Source organism: Apteryx rowi, unplaced genomic scaffold, assembly GCF_003343035.1.
Source record: "Apteryx rowi isolate R43461 unplaced genomic scaffold, aptRow1 scaffold_25, whole genome shotgun sequence".
In the NCBI taxonomy this organism is placed as follows: Eukaryota; Metazoa; Chordata; class Aves; order Apterygiformes; family Apterygidae; genus Apteryx; species Apteryx rowi.
The window spans coordinates 720,535-739,272 of NW_020448863.1; the positions used below are offsets into that span (position 1 = coordinate 720,535).

Here is an 18,738-nt window from a genome sequence, read left to right on the forward strand (position 1 = left end):
TTCATTTTTTCATGGGATGATGAGTCGGTTTTCACACACAGCTCTGAATCCAGACCCATGGTTGCATGGAGGCAACTCCACTCAGTCAGAAAGTCTCTAATGTTCAAGTGTGGTAGGTCAAGATATACATGGGGTCAAAAGAAGAGAGTAACACAGGCACTTGCTTAGGCTTCTAGTGATGTTTTAGTTCCCCTGGAATAGCTGAGACTTTTGTATGAAGGTAACACAGGTCTCCTAGAGGAGCCCATGGCCTTCTGGAGCAGCAACTGAAGGCTAGGTGAGTTACACTAGGCATCAGAAGTCACACCAGATTCTTATGTTTTGTCACTTTAGTCACTTCTTAGGTGACCTGTAGGTGTTTTTCAAGTAGTTGCTCCATGTCTTGTCTAATTAGCATCTAGTGTCACTAGCCACACTTTTAAGAAGCCTCCTCCACCGAGGGAGTGGAAACAAGAAAGAAGATATTCTATATGGAGTAAGAGGATTGAAACAGTAGAATAATCCTCTTGCAGCCAACAAAGCACTGTGTACATACTGCCCAGCTAGAGACACTTTTTGCTTCTTCAGCAAATGTTTTTCCATCTTCTGCAATGCAAAGAACCCCCCAAAGCCCTGGTTTTTAGTTGCACTACAGATCATTCAGGCAACAGTCATATTATATTCTTAACTGGCATTGTTCTCTATTCTAATGCAAGGAAAGACGCTTCATTTGCCTATGCGACAGTTCCTTGTTTTTAGAAGGGCAGGAGTTGTTACCATCTTTTATAACTTGGTTGGAGACGTACAAATAAATAGCACTGAGTGTCCTTAAGTGCTGAATGTTGTTACTGCCCCTGCTCTCAACTCACTTATCAAGTTTTACCCATTCAAGAAAATAAGCTACTTAAATTCACCTCATCAAGCTATCTGTCTTTCTGCTCTTTGCTAGTCAGAACTCTGTGAAGCAATCATTTAACTGTCCAGTGGTGGTACAGACTGGGTCTGGTATGAAGCAAAATTTTCCTCATAATGCCAAAAATAAAATATACAAAACATTGAAACTTGGCTTTAAAAATACCCAGAAGGGTCACAGGAATAAGGAAAACAACACATGGCCCTATCCCTTTTCCACTTCCTCTATGCATCTCTCAACCAAACCTTAAAACAACAGCAGTGCTTCCCTTTGCCTTTGCCTTTATCCTCAAAACTCAGTGGGCCTTTCTGTCTGCTGTAGACATAAATATCAATGAAGAATGCACACAGCTCAAGTAGTGTTTGCAGATTCATATATATTTTCTTCTGAGCAATGTGAGGGAATTAATTTTTTTCTCAAGTACATGCAAAGTATAACTCAACTGACTGTGATCATTGAGAAAAATCACTAGATTTTGAAGTGAATTGGAATTATTTTTGTTGCTGACGCTTTAAAGTGCCTGGAAAGAGTTGTATGAGCAACTGGACACACTCAGTTGTCTACACTACTCATCGCATTGTAACTTTAGTTACAGGAAGGGGAATATTTGCACTATCTGTCTTTTGAACCTAACTTAGCCAACTAACAGAAATACCAGGTGTCTCTCAGCTCCCTCCATTATCAGTGGAGAATGATATGCCTCTCCAGAGGGTAGTAGTCCCATTTCATTTAAATTGCTTTGAACTAGTGCAGTGGACTAATGATATTTCTTTATTTTAAGATGCTGCATGCAGGATTGCCTGAGCTAAATAGCATTCAGGATCTGAAGTATGTGTATGACAACCTTCGTCCCCAGGACTCAGACCTCCAGGCCACAAGCTACTTTACAAGGTAAAAGCAGAAAAGAATCTAGAAATCTTATGTCCTTCAGGTATGAAGCAAAGCTGCCAAATTGGAGAAAAAAAAAAAAAAAAAAAAAAAACATTAGCACAGTTTCTCTTATTTTAAGAGGTTGTAATCAGTGAAATTAAACAGAAGAATAATTTGTCTTCACATGCTTATTTTTAAAAGTCCGTTCCTTATGTGTATTACCAATCTCCTCAAGTTTCTGAAAGAAACACAATTGTGCACTGTGATACATTTGTAACAAGTTTCTTTTTCAGTGTCTAGAGTTTTTCTTCAGCTTGCTTGGTGAAACCACACTGACTTATTTCTAGTCAGCTTTCATTTCTGGTTTTAAACACACTGGCTCAATACAACTGAATTTGGATTGCAGACACTTTGGATAACTGTTTGAATGTTGACATCCAAAAAATTTTGAGTCTGAATAATGTTTGCGGTGGGCTTTGTAAAGTCTTTTGCAAAAGATTTGGCTTATTAGTGGACCAAATACTGAGTCAGGACATTGAATTTCTGCATTTTACTCCTGATTCTGACCTTCTTTTGACCTTCCGTGTTGCTTCAGGCAACTTGCTTTCCCTCTCTTACTCATGTTTACTGCATCTGCAGAATGCAGAATCCTCCTTTTAAGCACTTAACAGATCTATCACAGAAAAGCATCACATGTGGATATAGGTATATTTAAGGCTTGATTTGTGTTAGGGTAATAAAACCTTTCACTTGTTTATGATAATAACTGGGGTTTATTGATTGCAGATTGACTGCAGATGACCTATATAAAACGAGTTTGATGTCCTCAGTCCTGATCTTTTGGGACAGGCCTCTGCATCACATAAAATTCCAACTGTTTATGTGATGATGCTCTAGATGGAGCCAATGGTGATTGAAAGGATTTGGAAACTCACTTTCCCTTTCTAGGCACAGTATGAGCAAAGCTCTCCCTGTTGCAGCCTGACCTGTACAGCACTGTTGTTTCCCAAGGACAGTCTGTGAATTCACAGTGCCCTGGACACCACACAGACATGCACAGCAAGTCAGATTCTTCTGGCCTCTTTGCCTGGTGCTGAAGGCAGCGCTGGGCTCCAAGTGAAGGGCTCCTTTCAAAGGCAGAGGCCTAAGGGGCACTCCCACAAGGCAGTACACTTCCCTGCGCTGTGCAAAGTGCCTCCAGGCAAGAGCAATCCCCCTCCCCTTCCACACAGCCACAGAGCACATTGTAGTGATTAAATGAGATGAAAGCTTGAACTGGAGCAGCTGAGCCAGTCTCATTGCTCCTACAGAAGCCCAAAGAACACTTTCACCAATTTGATCTGCATTGTTTGCGTGTCTCCTTTTCATGTATTAGAATCAGAAACTGAGGCTGCAAGTTTAGAGAAAGCTGGAACAGAAGCCTAAAGAGTTTAAGACCCTTCTTTGAAGAAAAAGAAGGGAACTTCGCAGACAAAACTATCATTCCACTGCTTTGCACATGATAGACCATTCAGTTTCTTGTATTTTTATATTCTTTCCCTCTTTTGCCTTAACAAGATTGTTTTATTTTAAAATTTAATTAAAGCTTCACATTTTCTGTCAACCTTATCCTTTCCTTAAAAATTTCGCATGTTCCCAAATTACAGACTTGTATTCCCACTTCAAATAGGAAACATGCAGCTCAATTAAATTATAAAAATCTTGATTCTGCCAGATAGGTTGGATGGTGGTGCTTGTCTCCCTAGAGTAAAACATTTCATTTAATTAGAGAAAAAAGACTAGGATATGCATAACAACTAGGGAACTGTGAGCCTTCGGAGTGGGAATTGCATTAGTGTCGTGCAAAGCCTGGAGCTGGAGCTCAGCACTCTTCTGGAGGTGGAAAGAGTCCAGGCGGATAGGACTATGGTTAGGGTTCATTTCAGTACAGTCTTGCTTAGCCAGGAGATGAAGGATGAGGTCTGGGGTCAGGACAGAGCTGTAACTCCACACTCTTTTGGAAGTGGATGAGGTGATTGTGGTGTTTTGAGGGTTAGGGTGAGAGAAGTGAGGGACTTCAGAGTGGGAATTCAGCTGAAGTCTTTCTTAGATGAAGCAGGTGGGATGAGAGCTGGTACTAGGAAGGAGATGTTGCTCAGCAGTGTTTTGGAAGTGGGAAGAGTCAGTGTGCTTTGTTGCTCGGTAAGGTTCATATTAGGATTAGAGTTACGATTATGGATGTTGGTAGGGAACTGTGGGCCTGTACTGAAATCCTGCCCAACCCAGAGAGACTGTATGTGGGTCTCTGAGACCAGCGTGTCCTACGTCAAATGGGTTGGTGTTAAGGAAATGAAGGCCTTCAGAGTGGAAATTCCACTCAAGTCCTGCTTACCAGCAAAACTGCCATCATGGTGCAGGTCTGTATACTGCTGTGTGCTCAGTTCTCATTTGGAGGTGTATTTTCTGCTTTGATGCTTCTAGTGAACTCCTGAGCTGTTGTTCCAATTTCCTTCAAAATGCTGAAGTGTAGATTTGTTATTGTCCATAAAGATCATTGTACCACATAGAAAAGTCAGATATTGCTAGGGTGCATATTTTCTTCTTTAATACTCCTAGTTTATGTTTATGTATGTTTGGGTTATGTATGCTCATTTGCAAGAAGAAAGTCTGCTTTCATGAATTTCCATGGGTCTGATTTCACTTGGTGCTTTTGTTTTGCTTTACTCTTATTTCTAATCATGTTTGAATATAATCAATTCATATTAACTAACATTTTACAGGTTTAAAGACAGGCAGAACACCAGGTTTCACATCAACTATCCAGGCAGTCTTTAAGATGGTCTGATATTCAGATCCATGTAGGAGTTACCTCTCTAAGCATTTACCAGCCTCCCCCCAGAATGCTACTATATTGTGGGTTTTGATAGCCTTGCATTACCTACAATGTCTTTATGCCAGTCCTTCAGCAAAATTCTTCCCTACCTGCTTGTTGTACAGAAACTCAGGGTGAGAGAGAATCCAAACACAGTTCTCATGGTCAATCTGTAGTTTATTCCTCTATCTATTTTTCAGGCTGTCCTAGAAAGCTTGTGAAATTAATTATTAGCATAGCTTCCAGTCTCTCTCAATTCCCCTGCAATTTGTAGCTGCTTTTTCTCCGTAATTACTTCCATAAACATTTTGTTATTTTGAAAAAAGTTCCTTTTTAGTTAAGGACTGTGGCCATTGGAATGTTAAAAACTGCCAACAAAAAGTTATTTCTTGTTCTAAGTACAGGGTAGTTATTGTCATCTTTCAGATTCTATCATATAATGTATCTGCTGAAAAACCTAACCTTCTGTTAGTGGAAATAAGAGAACAGTATTTCTCTGTATTTCTGGAGAAATAGGTTGCTTTTAGCAATCATCTAAGTTTGGTTTGAGCACTAATAYAACATTGCCTCCACTGTTATTTAAGAACAACATGAAATGATGAATGACATCACAAATATTCCTGGCAAAACAATGTGCTTTTGTTCTTTGCCTTTCACCTTTTTAGCCAACAGAATAATGCTACTGGAGCTTGGGCTTTAACATGCCAAGTTTTTTCCAGATTGTAAAGCATTCTGTGTTTTAGCAAATTCTTTTGCTCTCATTCTTGATTTGAGACACATTCAATAATCTGTGGTCGCATTTGTGTACAGTTTTCTTCTCACATTGGGTCAGTTCACTATTATTAGCTGATGAGCAGCAGCATTAAGCCTCACAGATCACAGCCTTCTGGAAGGTCATGCTCTTGGATCGTGGATAGACAATGTACCAATTGAGAGTTAAACAAGGGTTTCTGTGTTTGCTTGTCATTTCTATGCACCTAGTGCCAAATGAAACACTCTTGTCTCTCCAGCATTTGCCCTGAACTCAGTTTGATCCTTGAAACTGAATTTGATCCTTTCCCCTCCCTCTTTCGCTCTTCCCCTGACAACACTGTTTTACCAGTGAAACAAGGAAGCTATCTTACTTCTGGATATAAATTTCCTCTTTGGTTTTCTACAAAATGCAATCTTCAAATGTCAGCATGGTGTCGCATGCTGCCTGACATTTTAATGTGCTTGTAAAGTTATGTATAGTTCTTTATCATTTAAAATTAATTTTTAAGAGATTAAAGTTAGCCTAATGCAATGAATGGAGTTGATTTGAACTGATTGCAGTATGCAATCCAACTCATTCACAAAAACCCATGAATACAAGATGCACTATGGTTCTGCCAATTATCAGAGAAGCAGCATTGTGTATCTTCAGCAGCCTGATTGAGGGTATGCTGCTTAGAAGGTGTCATCTGTCTTTATTTTTGTTAGGTACCTGTCATTGCCCAGGTCAGGCATATCCAGTCCAAACCACAATGCCAGCAATTACAAAACTGGACAATTCACAGTAACCCCTTTCAAAACAAATTCACAGTAATTCCTTTCAAAACACGAGACTAATCTCCAACTGATCAGCCAATCCCTGTTTCTCAGCTGGCTGCAGATATTCCAGCAACAAATCTCCCACATAGCTGAAGCACTACTGAAAGCTAGTGACTTCTGAAAGGGCATAGAAAAAATTGCCATATTAGACTTTCTTCCAGCTGCATTCAACCAGTTTGCAAAGCTCACAGTATACGTGTCTCATAGGAACAGAGGCAAACTTCTTCCTCAAAGTTATATTGTTTGAGGCATTTATACTGTTGTACAAAACCCAGGTGAGACTGCATGCAGTACACAGCTCTTGTCACCACCTCAGGGAAGAGTAATGTCCTCTGTCCTGGGAGAGGTGTGTAGGAGGACTACTAGGGATGAAACTAAACTGGAAGGTGCGCTTCAAGAGAGCTTCTAGTGTGTTCAGCCTGTGGGATCAGACTACAGTTAATCTGAGATAAACCTTCAGAAGGTATCTAGTGTAGCTATTGGAGTCTCAGCACTGTGTTTCACACAGTAAATCTGCTTCTGTGGGACTTCAGTACTTTCTAATGTAGGCTTAGCCTGTGATGACCAGGAAGAGCCTGTCTTCAGAATTAAACAAGCCTGGATTGTGTAGCCTAGTGAAACAAAGGGTAAGAAGAACATCATTATTTCCTGTATATTATCACAGTGGGAAGTAAGATATTAAACTGAAGGATTATCACTGCTGTACACAAAAAGGATGTCCACTGTCCGTGAATAAATGTTGCTGAAAATTAGAAAAGGTCTGTCCATGAAAGCAGTAAGATTCTGGAAAAGTGTTTCTGTTAAGAGTCATTGGAGGCATACTACCTAACTTGTTTTAAAATGGAGCCTGGTAAATTCATTGATGGAAAAATTGGGTATAAATCTCAATGAAAAAGGCTTTTCCAAAAGAAATGTCACTTACATTAACACCTGATAATCCCATGAAAATAAATTTTGCTCACTGTACTCTAAATTATTTTCAGATTATTTCATATTATTTTAATATAATTCATGGAAATGAGATGCCCGATGCCACCATGATTGATAAAATGATTCTAAAGTTTGGGAGTGAAGATTTATTATTATGTGTACTAAGGCTAAGGCTGGATAACCGGTCAGTGACCATGAGTCCATGTACTCTTGAGAGTCAGTGGAGAATGGCTGGTTTGTCCAAAAAGATGTAAGCACCAACCCTCAGAATACCTCTCCCATACAAAGTGTCTACTTCCTAAAAAATCAAAGCCCCAATAATTATTAATCACTCTTGAATGTTGGCTGAACTTTTCATTCAGCTCTGTTTATAGAAGCAGCCAACCAGTCTGTGTGTGTTCTACCTTATATAGTAATTTGATAGTTCTGTAGAAGGACCATGAGTCAGATCTGAAATTCAAATTCAGTTCAACAGGTGGAAGGCAGAAAGTCATTTCCTGTGAATAATACCAAATATTTAACTCACCTTTTTGAGAAGTAGGTCAGACATTAATCTTACTAGTAAAGGGATATTGTCATGTGGAAAACACACGTTTCTGCCTGAAAACTTTGTGTTACAATTCACAATTAAGATTACTCTAGTTAATGACAATTTTCTGTTATTTCTGGTTAACCTGTGCATTTGATGCCTTTACCTTGATACCATTTGATACCTTCTTATCTACATTAGGAATTAATTCCTGAACAGCTTGGGCTACCAGAGCTCTGCAGTAACACACAAACTTTTTGTCTACATGCTTGTGAATGCTCAGCCAGCTGTAGGCACAGGCAAAGATGGTAATGACCTAGGGAACAAGAGGGCCTCAGCAATGGCTACACATGACCTTACTGCCTATTTTGCCTTTGGCTAAAGGCTGGAGAGAAGAGAAGCTGTGTAGGGATCTCAAAGAGTTCAAGGAGAAGGCTCCACCATGGATTCTTATGAACTTAAGTGCTGGCAGGGCCCAGTGAGGCAGAAAGGGGAATCAGAGGAGAGCGGCCAATCTGAGTGTTGCATTCCGAGCACGAGCCCCTGACCCTCTCTGACCTTTCAGTTCGTGCTCTGCTGACCACCACAGATCTGTTCTGCATGAGAAGGGAGTGTGCAGTGAATTACTTATGTGACCGGAGATGTAGGATATAGTTCCACCAGTCTTTCCCTCCAACCAGCAGCGTGAGCTCTGAGGGGTTTCTACCCTCATCTGCCACAAGCCACCTCCTCCTTTCCTCACCATGCTCTTCCTCATAGCTGTTGTGACTGAGACAATGTGGTAAACTGGGTCAGTGAACTAATCTACACCAAAAATAACCTGCAAAATTAAAAAAGACAAGACACATGGGTTTGATGTACCACGCTGCTACACACATAGTTAGGAATCAGCTGTAGAGAGGGTCTGGGATAGAGAGAGTCGGGTTTCCTTAAGCCGGTTTGTCTTTGAAAGAAAATGCAGAGAACTGTAACCAGAGTTGTTCTGTCTTGCTGTGAAGGTACACTCTGAGATGTCAGCAGAATAGCAAAGGATGCCCTTTCAATTCCTTGTTTATAATGTGAACTAAGGATTGCTTAAAACTTTCTATTATTACAGACAGGAATACATACAGAGAAAACAAAAAAATATACAGAGGAAGAAAATGGCAATACTTCTGTTTTGTTTTTTTAAACATAATCTTTTTTTAAATAACTCTGAGAAAATGTGCAAGAAAAACAAAAGCCTCTGTTTAGGTTTAAAGAGAAGGAATGTGATTAGCAATCTTGGCGTTAAAAGCATTTTAGAAGCTTAATGGACCTATGGAAAGAACAACAAGCCATTAAAATACTAAATTGTATAGATGATGGTATTCTGATATCAGCTGCTCTGTAATAGTGATAATATCTGAATTAATATTAGTTTATAAGCAGAAGCATGTTTTATATGAATTAAAATGGACTGTATGTAGCTGTAAAATTAATATGCCTTTTATAGTAATATCACAGATTTCCTGCTTTGTTATAGTGTGGGCAAGTTACAAATTCTATAAGCTAAATCATGGCCCAGTGATTTAGCCAGTGATTAAACTACACATTAAATCAAGTACGTAGCAGCTAAAAAGAAAAGTTAACTTCAGATGCAGCCTAACTAATCAGCACCGTATTGATTTTCTACTAATATTTTGAATTATTTTCTTTTTTTCCATTTGAGTGTTAATTTGTGTCATTTATTATATAATCTGTGTGTATCTGTTTTTGGAGAATTTAATTAATAATTAAGATAGTTAACTGAATCCATTCAGAGATAACTTCCCTTGTACTACATTAAGAAAAAAAACCCATACATCTTATTTCCTCCACCCTCACTCAGTTTAATGTGCCTAATTTTTACATGATAAATTTGCACAGTATTTTGAATGAAATCTCAAGCTCGTGGGGGTTATCTGCAGGTAGAAATGCTCTTTTTGGTATGATTGCATCTGTGAAGCATATAGACTTTAGCCACAATGTCTGAGATCATAAAAATTAGGCCTTGATTATGCCTAATTAAAATGATAGTTGACACATTTGCTTAACTTTAAATATGGGCTGATTAGGTGGTTAAGGGTATGTCAGCCCTTAACGTACCCCTGGCTAAGCAAGTTAGATATAGTCCAAAATTGAAAAAAAAAAAATCCATTTGGTAGCATTCTGGTACTGTATAGAGTGAAACTAATGGGTTGTTGTTTTATAACATCAAAATCTTTCTAGAGTATCTTCAGAGAGCTGCAGAAATAAACAGAGAAAGAAAAAAAAAGAAAGGTATCACAAGGTAAATAGATTTTAGCCAGCAACTGGACTCAACAAGGCGAGTGTTTTCTAATGAGTACTGCTTCTTACTTTTCAAAGAACAGTGATTATCTTGCCATGTTATTTCTCAAGTAGAGTACACTTTGATGTTAAGACAAATTCATACTCTATATTTATATGTATATCTAGTTATTCTTCTATCTATTGTGCCTTTTTCTGATGCAGGATCTCAAAGCTCTAGGAAATTAGAAGTATATTCTGGTTCCTCTTGCACAGGGGTGAAATGGAGGAAGATGGCACAGGGAGAAACTTCCTCTGTTTTTTCTTCATCTTATGCAACTCCACAGGGATAGCACTTTTAACACCTGGGTAGGGCATTTAGCAACACACCGCACACAGCTAGATCACAAATTGGACACAAGAGATTTTCAGCCCTGTGCAAACACTTGGAAGTCCATGTGAGGTTAATGTAACCAAAAGGAGGGTGCTAGGAGTCTCTCCCCTGCCTGTCTAAAGGAGCCCATAGAATTCCTCAAAATACATATGGAAACATTCTGGCTCTCTCTAGTGTCTGAAAGAAGACTGATGTGTATCCAGTCCTTGAACAATAACTACCCCTGGGTAAGCCATCCAATGGGCTATAGCAAGAGCATTCACCTGAGCAGTGGAGCTCAAGGGCTGGATATGCTCTGTTGATTGAAATAGTGGTGGCTGGTGTGAACACGGGTACATGTTCCTGAGAGGTGGGCTTTAGATTTGGGGTTTTGGGGGTTTTACATCCGTGAAATCAAGGGTCAAGAAATGGAAACAAAAGAGATGCACCAATAGTGCCTCTTCTTTCTGTTTTGTTCATTTGTTTTTCAGGAAAATAAAGGAAAGTTTGGAGTGCTTTCCTGTCAGACTCAATAACCTGATCCACACGCTTGTACAGATGTCAGTGACAGGCTCTGCCAAGCCTGCCACTCCAGAGACTGTTCCCCAAGAGTGGATCATGTTGGATGCAGAGAAGGCAATTGCAAGAGCAACCATTTTAGGGTTCAACAAAAAGCCTGACTCTGTATGTATCATTTTCTGAACTTGCCCTCATTTGCCTTGATCTTTAACTACTCTTCCTTCTTACATACTCTCCCTCCTCTGTTATATAAGATGTGTTTGTGCCACATTAGAAGGATCACAGGATAAGCAGCAGTGCCATAAGCAATGAGATAGTGGAGAGAAATAACACCAGGCAGACAGCTATTAGCAGGGAGCTATTAAGGAGAACACTTCCTGCCCTATAGTGAAAAATAAATCAAGAGCTAATTAAAGCATCCAGAAGGAAAGCATGGCACAAAATTAGGAAGCCTAATAGAAATCAGAGGCTGTTATATGATGCTTTAATGGTGCATTATTAGTTTTCACGCACTGCAGTGATCTTTCAGTGTTTGAGTTGTATGCTATCCAGGCAAGTTTCTCTTTCTCTACAGCAAAGACTATAAATTACAAACTGAATTCTCTGACACTTGGCACTATATTAAAGAAAGGTTCTTCTTTGTTAAAATCGCCCTATATTTTCTCTTGTACTTTTTTTTTTAATGTGTCTCTCTGATCATTTCTCTTTTCTGCTTCTCCCTTTTTTTCAAAACAGCTGTATCTAGTCCAGGTGGTGCAAACCTGCAATGTGGTCACTTTTGTGGAAAAATCATTTGACCAGTTCTCAAAACTTCACAGCCATCTCCAGAAGCAATTTCCATCGCATGCCCTCCCAGAGTAAGGCAGCATATTAGTGAATGTTATTCTGCTGTTAAATGGTTCTCTCTGTGCACAGATAAAAACGTGAGAAAATGTACGGCAGATGTATTTTTAGAAACACAAAGGCAATGCAACATATTCTATCAAGCCTTTTATTCAGTCTAGAAGAAACTGAATCATAGACTATTGTGACAGTCTGACTTTTATATATTTTATTGTTCCTTTTTTAATGGGGAGGGGTTGGGGGGTGAGTAACAGAGCTGAAACAGCTGTGGGCCTGACACAGCTATTTCTGAAATCAAAGGGTAAATGGTATTGACTTCATTAAAAGCATGATAGAGCCTTCAATAGCTTTTATTTTTGCATGATGCTGGTCAAAATTCCTGGCCAGATCAGTATGTTAGAGCAATATAGGAATGTTCACATTCGGTAAGAAGAAAAACAAGCTGATCTCTGACACTGGCAGGCATGATCAACTTCTTTACAAACAGATGCATGTACTCCCCAGCTGAGAAATGTTTGATTATCTTACGTGTTCTCCTGACCCCTCAGAACATTACTCTAAGCCTTGCATCATTCAGTTGAATATCCCTGAAAAAATATGGTGTCATTAGCTGCAATAACTCTGAATATTCCTGTTTATCCATGTACATGTCCACTCCTGTTTTGATTCTTCTTAACTTTTGTCCTCACAACTTCCAAGGTCAGTGAGTCCTGGCTTATTTCTGTTTTACATAAAACCTTTTCCTTATATAATCATTTTCCATGGCTTTGATAGTATCAGTGTTACATATTTTACAAATATCATATGCATTATAGTGTATACACCTTTGAGAACAAAATAGTCTTAACAGTTATGCTGACTCATGTAATGCAAGTCCCTCTTCAGGCTCAATCTACAATAAACATAAAACTGGCCAAAATGACAAGGAGTTTACTTGAACAAAGCTGAGATTTAAGTGATATGCTTGAAAAATAGAAAGGTCTTTGATGTTTGAACTGAAGTAAATAGCCATAGTCAACATGGTTTTGAATTAATAAAGGCCACAAACTTCAGATCCAAATTTGGTATTCCCCAAGTTTGTGAGAGGCATTTAGTTAAATGGCTTTAGACTGGTTAATTTTAGAGAATCTTTTCCTCGCCTAAGGGAATTTTAATTGACCTACTCCAGGTTGACTCATTATGACTGGTCCGTATGAACTGTTTGCAGTGGTTTGTCAGAATCTGGATTTCGCTAAACACTGAAGTGCTTCAATCATCATTTTGATTTGGACCAATTCGTATCCTATTAGGTTGTAAAGAAAAATATTTAAAATGTAGCTATTTATGATATTTTTTTTCTGTGAGCACAGACCTTTAAAGGAGATAATTATTTCTTTTTAGAAATACATAGACCTCAGAAAGCCTGTGCTGATTTTCAAAAATAGTACTTGCAATTTTTCACATAAAAAAACTACCTTTAGTAAAATCACTCACAATATTTTAAATGTAAAAGAGAGTTCCAGAACTCACAGAACGTTAATCTACAGATACTGAGGCTGTGTTTAAGAGCTTCAGAATTTTATTGTCAGAATTCAGTCCCAGCATTAACCTGTCACTGTATGATCTTGTCTCCCAAGGTTGTGTTTTTTTAACAGAGTTCTGTCAGTTTTAGGTTTTTTATGTATTTTATTCCTTTATTCTAATAATAAAAAAAAGTTATTTTGTTATAGGAAGTTATCACTGGAACTGCCATACTGTATCAGACCATTAGACTGTGTGGTAAATGCCTCCAGCACTGGCTAATTCCAGATGCTTCAAAGGAAGGCAAAAGCCTTATTCCATAATGCAACCACAAAATGAGTGTGAAAATGTATGATTTAAAAGTACAATGTCTAATATTACAAGAATATTTGGAACTGCTAACTGAAAGGACTTGGTTACTGCTTTGTATTTATTCATGAAATTGTGTACACTCATGTCTCATTAGGAGGAAATAATACCATATGATTCTGCTTGTTAGAGGTGCTAAATACTGGCTATATCAAATGAAAATGATAACAAAAGTTCTGACTTCTCAGCATCTGAAATTTTACTGTTGACACTTAACTGTTCAGCTCTTATTTATAACTCAGAGCACAGCTGCCCCACGCAAGCCCCTTGCACTCTGGCACCTTTCCTCTTATTTGATTTAACACAGAATATAAATTGTATTTAATTGTTGTTCTTTAGAAGGCCAAAAGTCTTTTCCCCAGCACAGCATATAACTGACATCATTTATACACGGAAAGCTAGTTAGTAGGAAATTGAATTTGATATTCAGGAAGTCTTTGCATGGCACAAGTTTGTATTTCTCAGATCTACTTAAAATAGATGCAAAGCTCAAAATCAGCTTGGAAACCCAACCTTTTCTAATGCAAGTGTGTGCCCAACTGGAAAGTCGGTTTCAGCCACAGGTGCAGTTCAGTGACAGCATGAATTGTAAAGAAGTGCTGAGCACTACAAGGCTCATATTGTTCTTCACCAGAGGAGAGAATTATGGATGCCATCAATCAGCAGTTTCTCTGAAGTTAAAGATAATGCATATATCTGTCCTCAGTTTGGTCACTGTGCTTAGGATGCATTTTCTGAGGGCCCACATTTTACAGCTAGAGTCCCCTCTTTGTCTTATGCAGTCTGATTAATTTTAAGCCGCTTCCAAACGGAGCCTCGCTACCATCTCTTGAAAGCAATCCTTTTGTGCACCCGGCGGAAATCAAAACATTCAGAAGCTATGTATGGGTGTCAGATGACCATGGCTCTATTTTCAGCTGTGCAGCTGATGTATTTCATGATCCTGGGTCATGTCATTTCCTCTTTCCCATGATGTGTTCTATCACTATAATTTCTTGAGGCAAGAATTGTCTCTCACCACTCATTTGTACAGTGCCTAACTGAGTCCTAATATTTCAGTGCTACAGAAAAAAATAATCAAAAGGCTATACATGCAATGTGCTGCTATCATCCTGGTCCCTTATCATTTTAATTGCAAACTAAGCTATACCAGTGCTTTCCTCAGAAGTGTTACAGAAAATAGGTAAAACTCTGCTCTCTCTTAAAAGGAATTATAATATCTTGTTAATCAGCCCTCTCTTCATAAAAGGCCTTCTCTTACAAAACAAACTTAAGAAAAAAAGAACAGCTCTAATTACAGTTTGTAAAATCTAATTACCTTGAATTTCTTGGTGGCAAAAACTGTGGGTTAATCATCTTAGGTCATTTTTCTTTTCACTAGGTGAGGCTGCTGTTTGCCATTTTTACAGCTGGGTGTTTTGCAGAGCTGGCCAATGTTCCTCTCTAGGGATGGGAAGCCAGTGCTCCACGTACTGTTATTTGGCTGGCCTTTGAAAAGTTGATGACATCTTACCACTGAGCTGTGGAATTGGATAAAACCTGTTCAAAGTAGGATCTGACCAGCAGGCTTTCCAAAGGCCGGCCAAGTGTCTCTTTTCAGTGCATTGCACTGCTAGCTGCCTCTTTAGTCATTTGTCTGAAGCCTTCAGATATCTTTTGAGACCTGCTGGATAAACCAGGTTGTATCAAAAAAAAGAGATTTGTAAACCAGACACTGTTAAGTGTTTACAGTAGAGGTATGACATGAAACACAACCAGATCAAAACTTCCACTGTTCTAAATCATACAGTTTTATAATACATAAAGCATAATATTAGTTTGGCAATCTCAATATTAGTAAGCCATGTTACAAAACCCATTACATGCAGTTTAACACAGATAGATAGCTTTTCTAATGCTTATATGGCCTGAGAGAGAAACAGTCCTTGTCAGGTCAAGGTTAATATAAATCGATTATATGTATTGTTTAAAATATAACCTTTTGACTGATATGACATGCATTATCCTGAAAATGCAAAGGTGTTTCAAGTGAAAAAAAATGTGGCTTTGACATTTTCAGTCATCATAGCATTTGAAAGTTGATACAAGACCATTCTATTCATATGTGGTTTATTTACTAAAATCAAATGAAATTAATGTTAATAAAAATCCTACAAGAATATTATTATTATTGTTATTATTGCTTTTGTTAGATTTGATTTTGGTATTGTAATGATAATGTGTTTTCATAAATTATTTTTATTATAGTAGTGTCTGAAATTACATATGGGATCAGAGACCTACTCTGAAAAGCTTTTTTACATTCTGAATAGCTGAGCTGAAAAAAAGACAAGCAAAGATACATTCATAAAATGTTACACTGTTGACGCAAGACTCTTGTCGTTCAAGATTGTAAGGTAGGGGTTTGTATAGCATGAACCCTGGGCTGAGATCAGAGGTCTGTTGTACTGTGCACAGTGCAAAAATGGAGGCTGTGCTGCATTCCTTGGATCAAAAGGGGCCAGATTTTTAAAAGAAATTTAGACACTGGAAAATGCAAATAAGTGTACTTAGGACTTTTTAATACATTTTTTGTAAAAATAGACACAGAAAAGAGTAGTCTATGAAACAGAATATCAGCAAATTATTAGAAGAAAAAGACCAGAATTGAGCAGTAAATAATCTTCTGGACATTGCATCTTTCTCTTTCCCTTCCCGCAAAACCTCTTAGAAAGTGTCAATATTCTTTTGTAAAGTACTGTTGGAAATATTTTCAGCAAACTTATTGCAAGAGCAATAAAACTTATGAATATTCTTTTTTTCAGGTTTCCCCAGTCGTGGCATTTACCTTTTACAGATCTTGAACATAAAAGAGTGAAGGATTTGAATCTCTATCTGAAACAGTTATTAAGTGGATCCAGGAAACTGGCTAATGTGAGCACTTCCAGTATTTGTTTTTGCTAACGATAGCTTATATTACTTTTAGTGGTATTGTATCAAAAGAATCAGGAAGCTTTCCCATCCTCATTTAAAAAAAATAAGTGACATAAGTGACACTTCTTATATAGCCATTTTGAGATAGAACCATTGTAGCATTCATCAGGGTTTAAGACAAAGACAAGAATGACTGAAAAATAGTTTATGAGAACTGGCAGGATATTTTTCAGAATAACTCCCCTTCCTTTGCTGCCATACAAAAGTGGTGATTCACTGAATTTTTGACAGTAAAGAGTTGGTTCTGAAGAATGTAATGTCTAAAAAAGGAGTAAGTTCTGAAATATGGAAAAGTCTGATTTTGACAGTTCTTAAATGAAAAGTTCCATTGTTTCAGCCCAAAATTACTCTTTGTTTCAAAATTTAAGTTAACATGTAGAAAAATTATTTTGGAAGCATAAGACCAAAATCAGAATGTTTCGGTATGATCAGAATGATGCATTGTGTCCATTCAAACTGGTGTTTTCTCATTTTTAATTCTTCATTGTTTTCTGGGATTTGATGTTTTCCTCCTGTTTCAAATTGGAAAGTTGCAATAGTAACAGGAACGGACTCTTCATTGTCTGGCCCAGCACAAAGCCTATGCCCTGTGGTGGCCACAAAAGCTGGAGCCTGGAGCATCCAATAGGGCCCACATGCTCCCAGGGTTTTAATTAATACCGCTGCATCAGTGCAGGGCACGACTGCGTGCGGTAATCCCTGCTCTTTCACTCTTGGCATATTCTCTTGGAGAGAGCCAGTGCCTGCAGGGAGCATGGCCAGTGCCAGATGAGCCATGTCATGTCCCTTGGCCTCAGGGCCATAGGACTGCCTTGGGCTAGTTTGGTTTAGCAACGTAGACCTTTGTCTGAGGAGGCCAAGAGGGGGGTACGACAGGATTATTTTCTTTAAAATTTGAAACATCTTGCAGGATGGAAAAAAATGTTTCCTGCCTAACTGTATAACTTACCCAGTAGTGATTACATAATCAAGGCTAAAGGGGAAATTATCCATGTGTAAAATAAATGGTCCTCTTATTATTATTATTATTATTATTAATAAAAATTCTGTGTCCTGAGTTGAAATGGAGAAGGTTTCCAAAAATAGATAATATTTGTGTCAAAGAATTACACTTAGTTTAACATGGAGAGCTGACTTGGGTGCTTGGCTCCCTTGACTGATTTTTCCCAATAAACTGCACAGGTTGAGGTTAATTGCTGTGTAGTTTCTATGTCACTCAAGTTAGGATCACAGGTTTGTTTTACAGTAGCACCTTTTGGTCACAGCTGAGAAAAACTGATATAAGTCAGTGACCTAGAAATGAAGAGCTCTGTATCTTCTGCTGTGCTCTGGGCTGCTGTAAGGTACATAAATTTTCAATTTGAGCTGTGTAAAGTTTTTTGCACTGCTGTGCAAAGTCTACAGTTGAAAAATTAGACTGCTTAAAGCCCTGGGATAGTTATAAACACACTTTTTAGTCTCACACAGAAGCTCTCCTCTCCTTCCTGCTCAGTGGTCTCTAAATGGCCTAATAATCAGCTGGAACGCACTAGCTCCTAATGGGCTTACTAATTCATTTCCTCCTCCCTTCATGATCCTGCAGTGTGCGCCAGCCAAGTCAGGTACGCTCTCCAGCTGGGTTGCTGCTTGGACACAGGGACACAACCAGGAATAGGGACTTTGGAGGGTGCTGGAAACAGATCTGTTCAGAGACATATGCTGGTATGGCTCTAAACCGTCCAGGGGGGCTCGTATAGACATGCTGGACTGTCCAACTACATGCTGTTCAGTTACTGAAAACAGTTCAAGTCCAGTAGAGACCGCACCGGTGAACCATGAGAAGAAGAAAACAACTTTATTTTCTAAGGAGTGTGTAGCTAACAGGAGTGTATAGCTAATGCTGTGCTGGACTTGGAGTGTATGATAATAAATGGGGTAATGAGCAGATTGTTTTCCTCTACAAAGTGTTATTGTAGTCTGGAAATCTTCTTGCTAATCACCACGCATCTAACCAGTAATTCTTGGTGATAACCTTTAAAATTATTGGCACTCATAAACAGTGAATCATGATTTTTGCTTCAATATACCTCTCCTGCTGGGAGATGTGAGAAATTTAGAAAATACTGACGTATTCTGACCCACTTAGAACAGGACTAGTCAGTGGGTAATTTCCTTTGTATTCCTAGCAGAAGGTCTCTTTTTGACTTTTCCTTTTATTATGATTCTTTTTTAAAGTGTCACGGTGTCTGCTTGGTTTTACTGTGAGCAGA

At 38.5% G+C, this 18,738-nt stretch overlaps 1 protein-coding gene across 1 annotated transcript in view; it reads left to right on the forward strand.

The window, feature by feature from the left end:
* Positions 1-18,738, forward strand: part of PIK3C2G (phosphatidylinositol-4-phosphate 3-kinase catalytic subunit type 2 gamma) — a 211,999-nt gene that overhangs the window by 158,093 nt on the left and 35,168 nt on the right. Inside the window, exons 25-28 of the mRNA XM_026066913.1 lie at positions 1,674-1,783; positions 10,777-10,969; positions 11,540-11,661; positions 16,321-16,429. Of these exons, the coding sequence (XP_025922698.1) occupies positions 1,674-1,783; positions 10,777-10,969; positions 11,540-11,661; positions 16,321-16,429 (534 nt within the window). The remainder of the gene's footprint in view (positions 1-1,673; positions 1,784-10,776; positions 10,970-11,539; positions 11,662-16,320; positions 16,430-18,738) is intronic.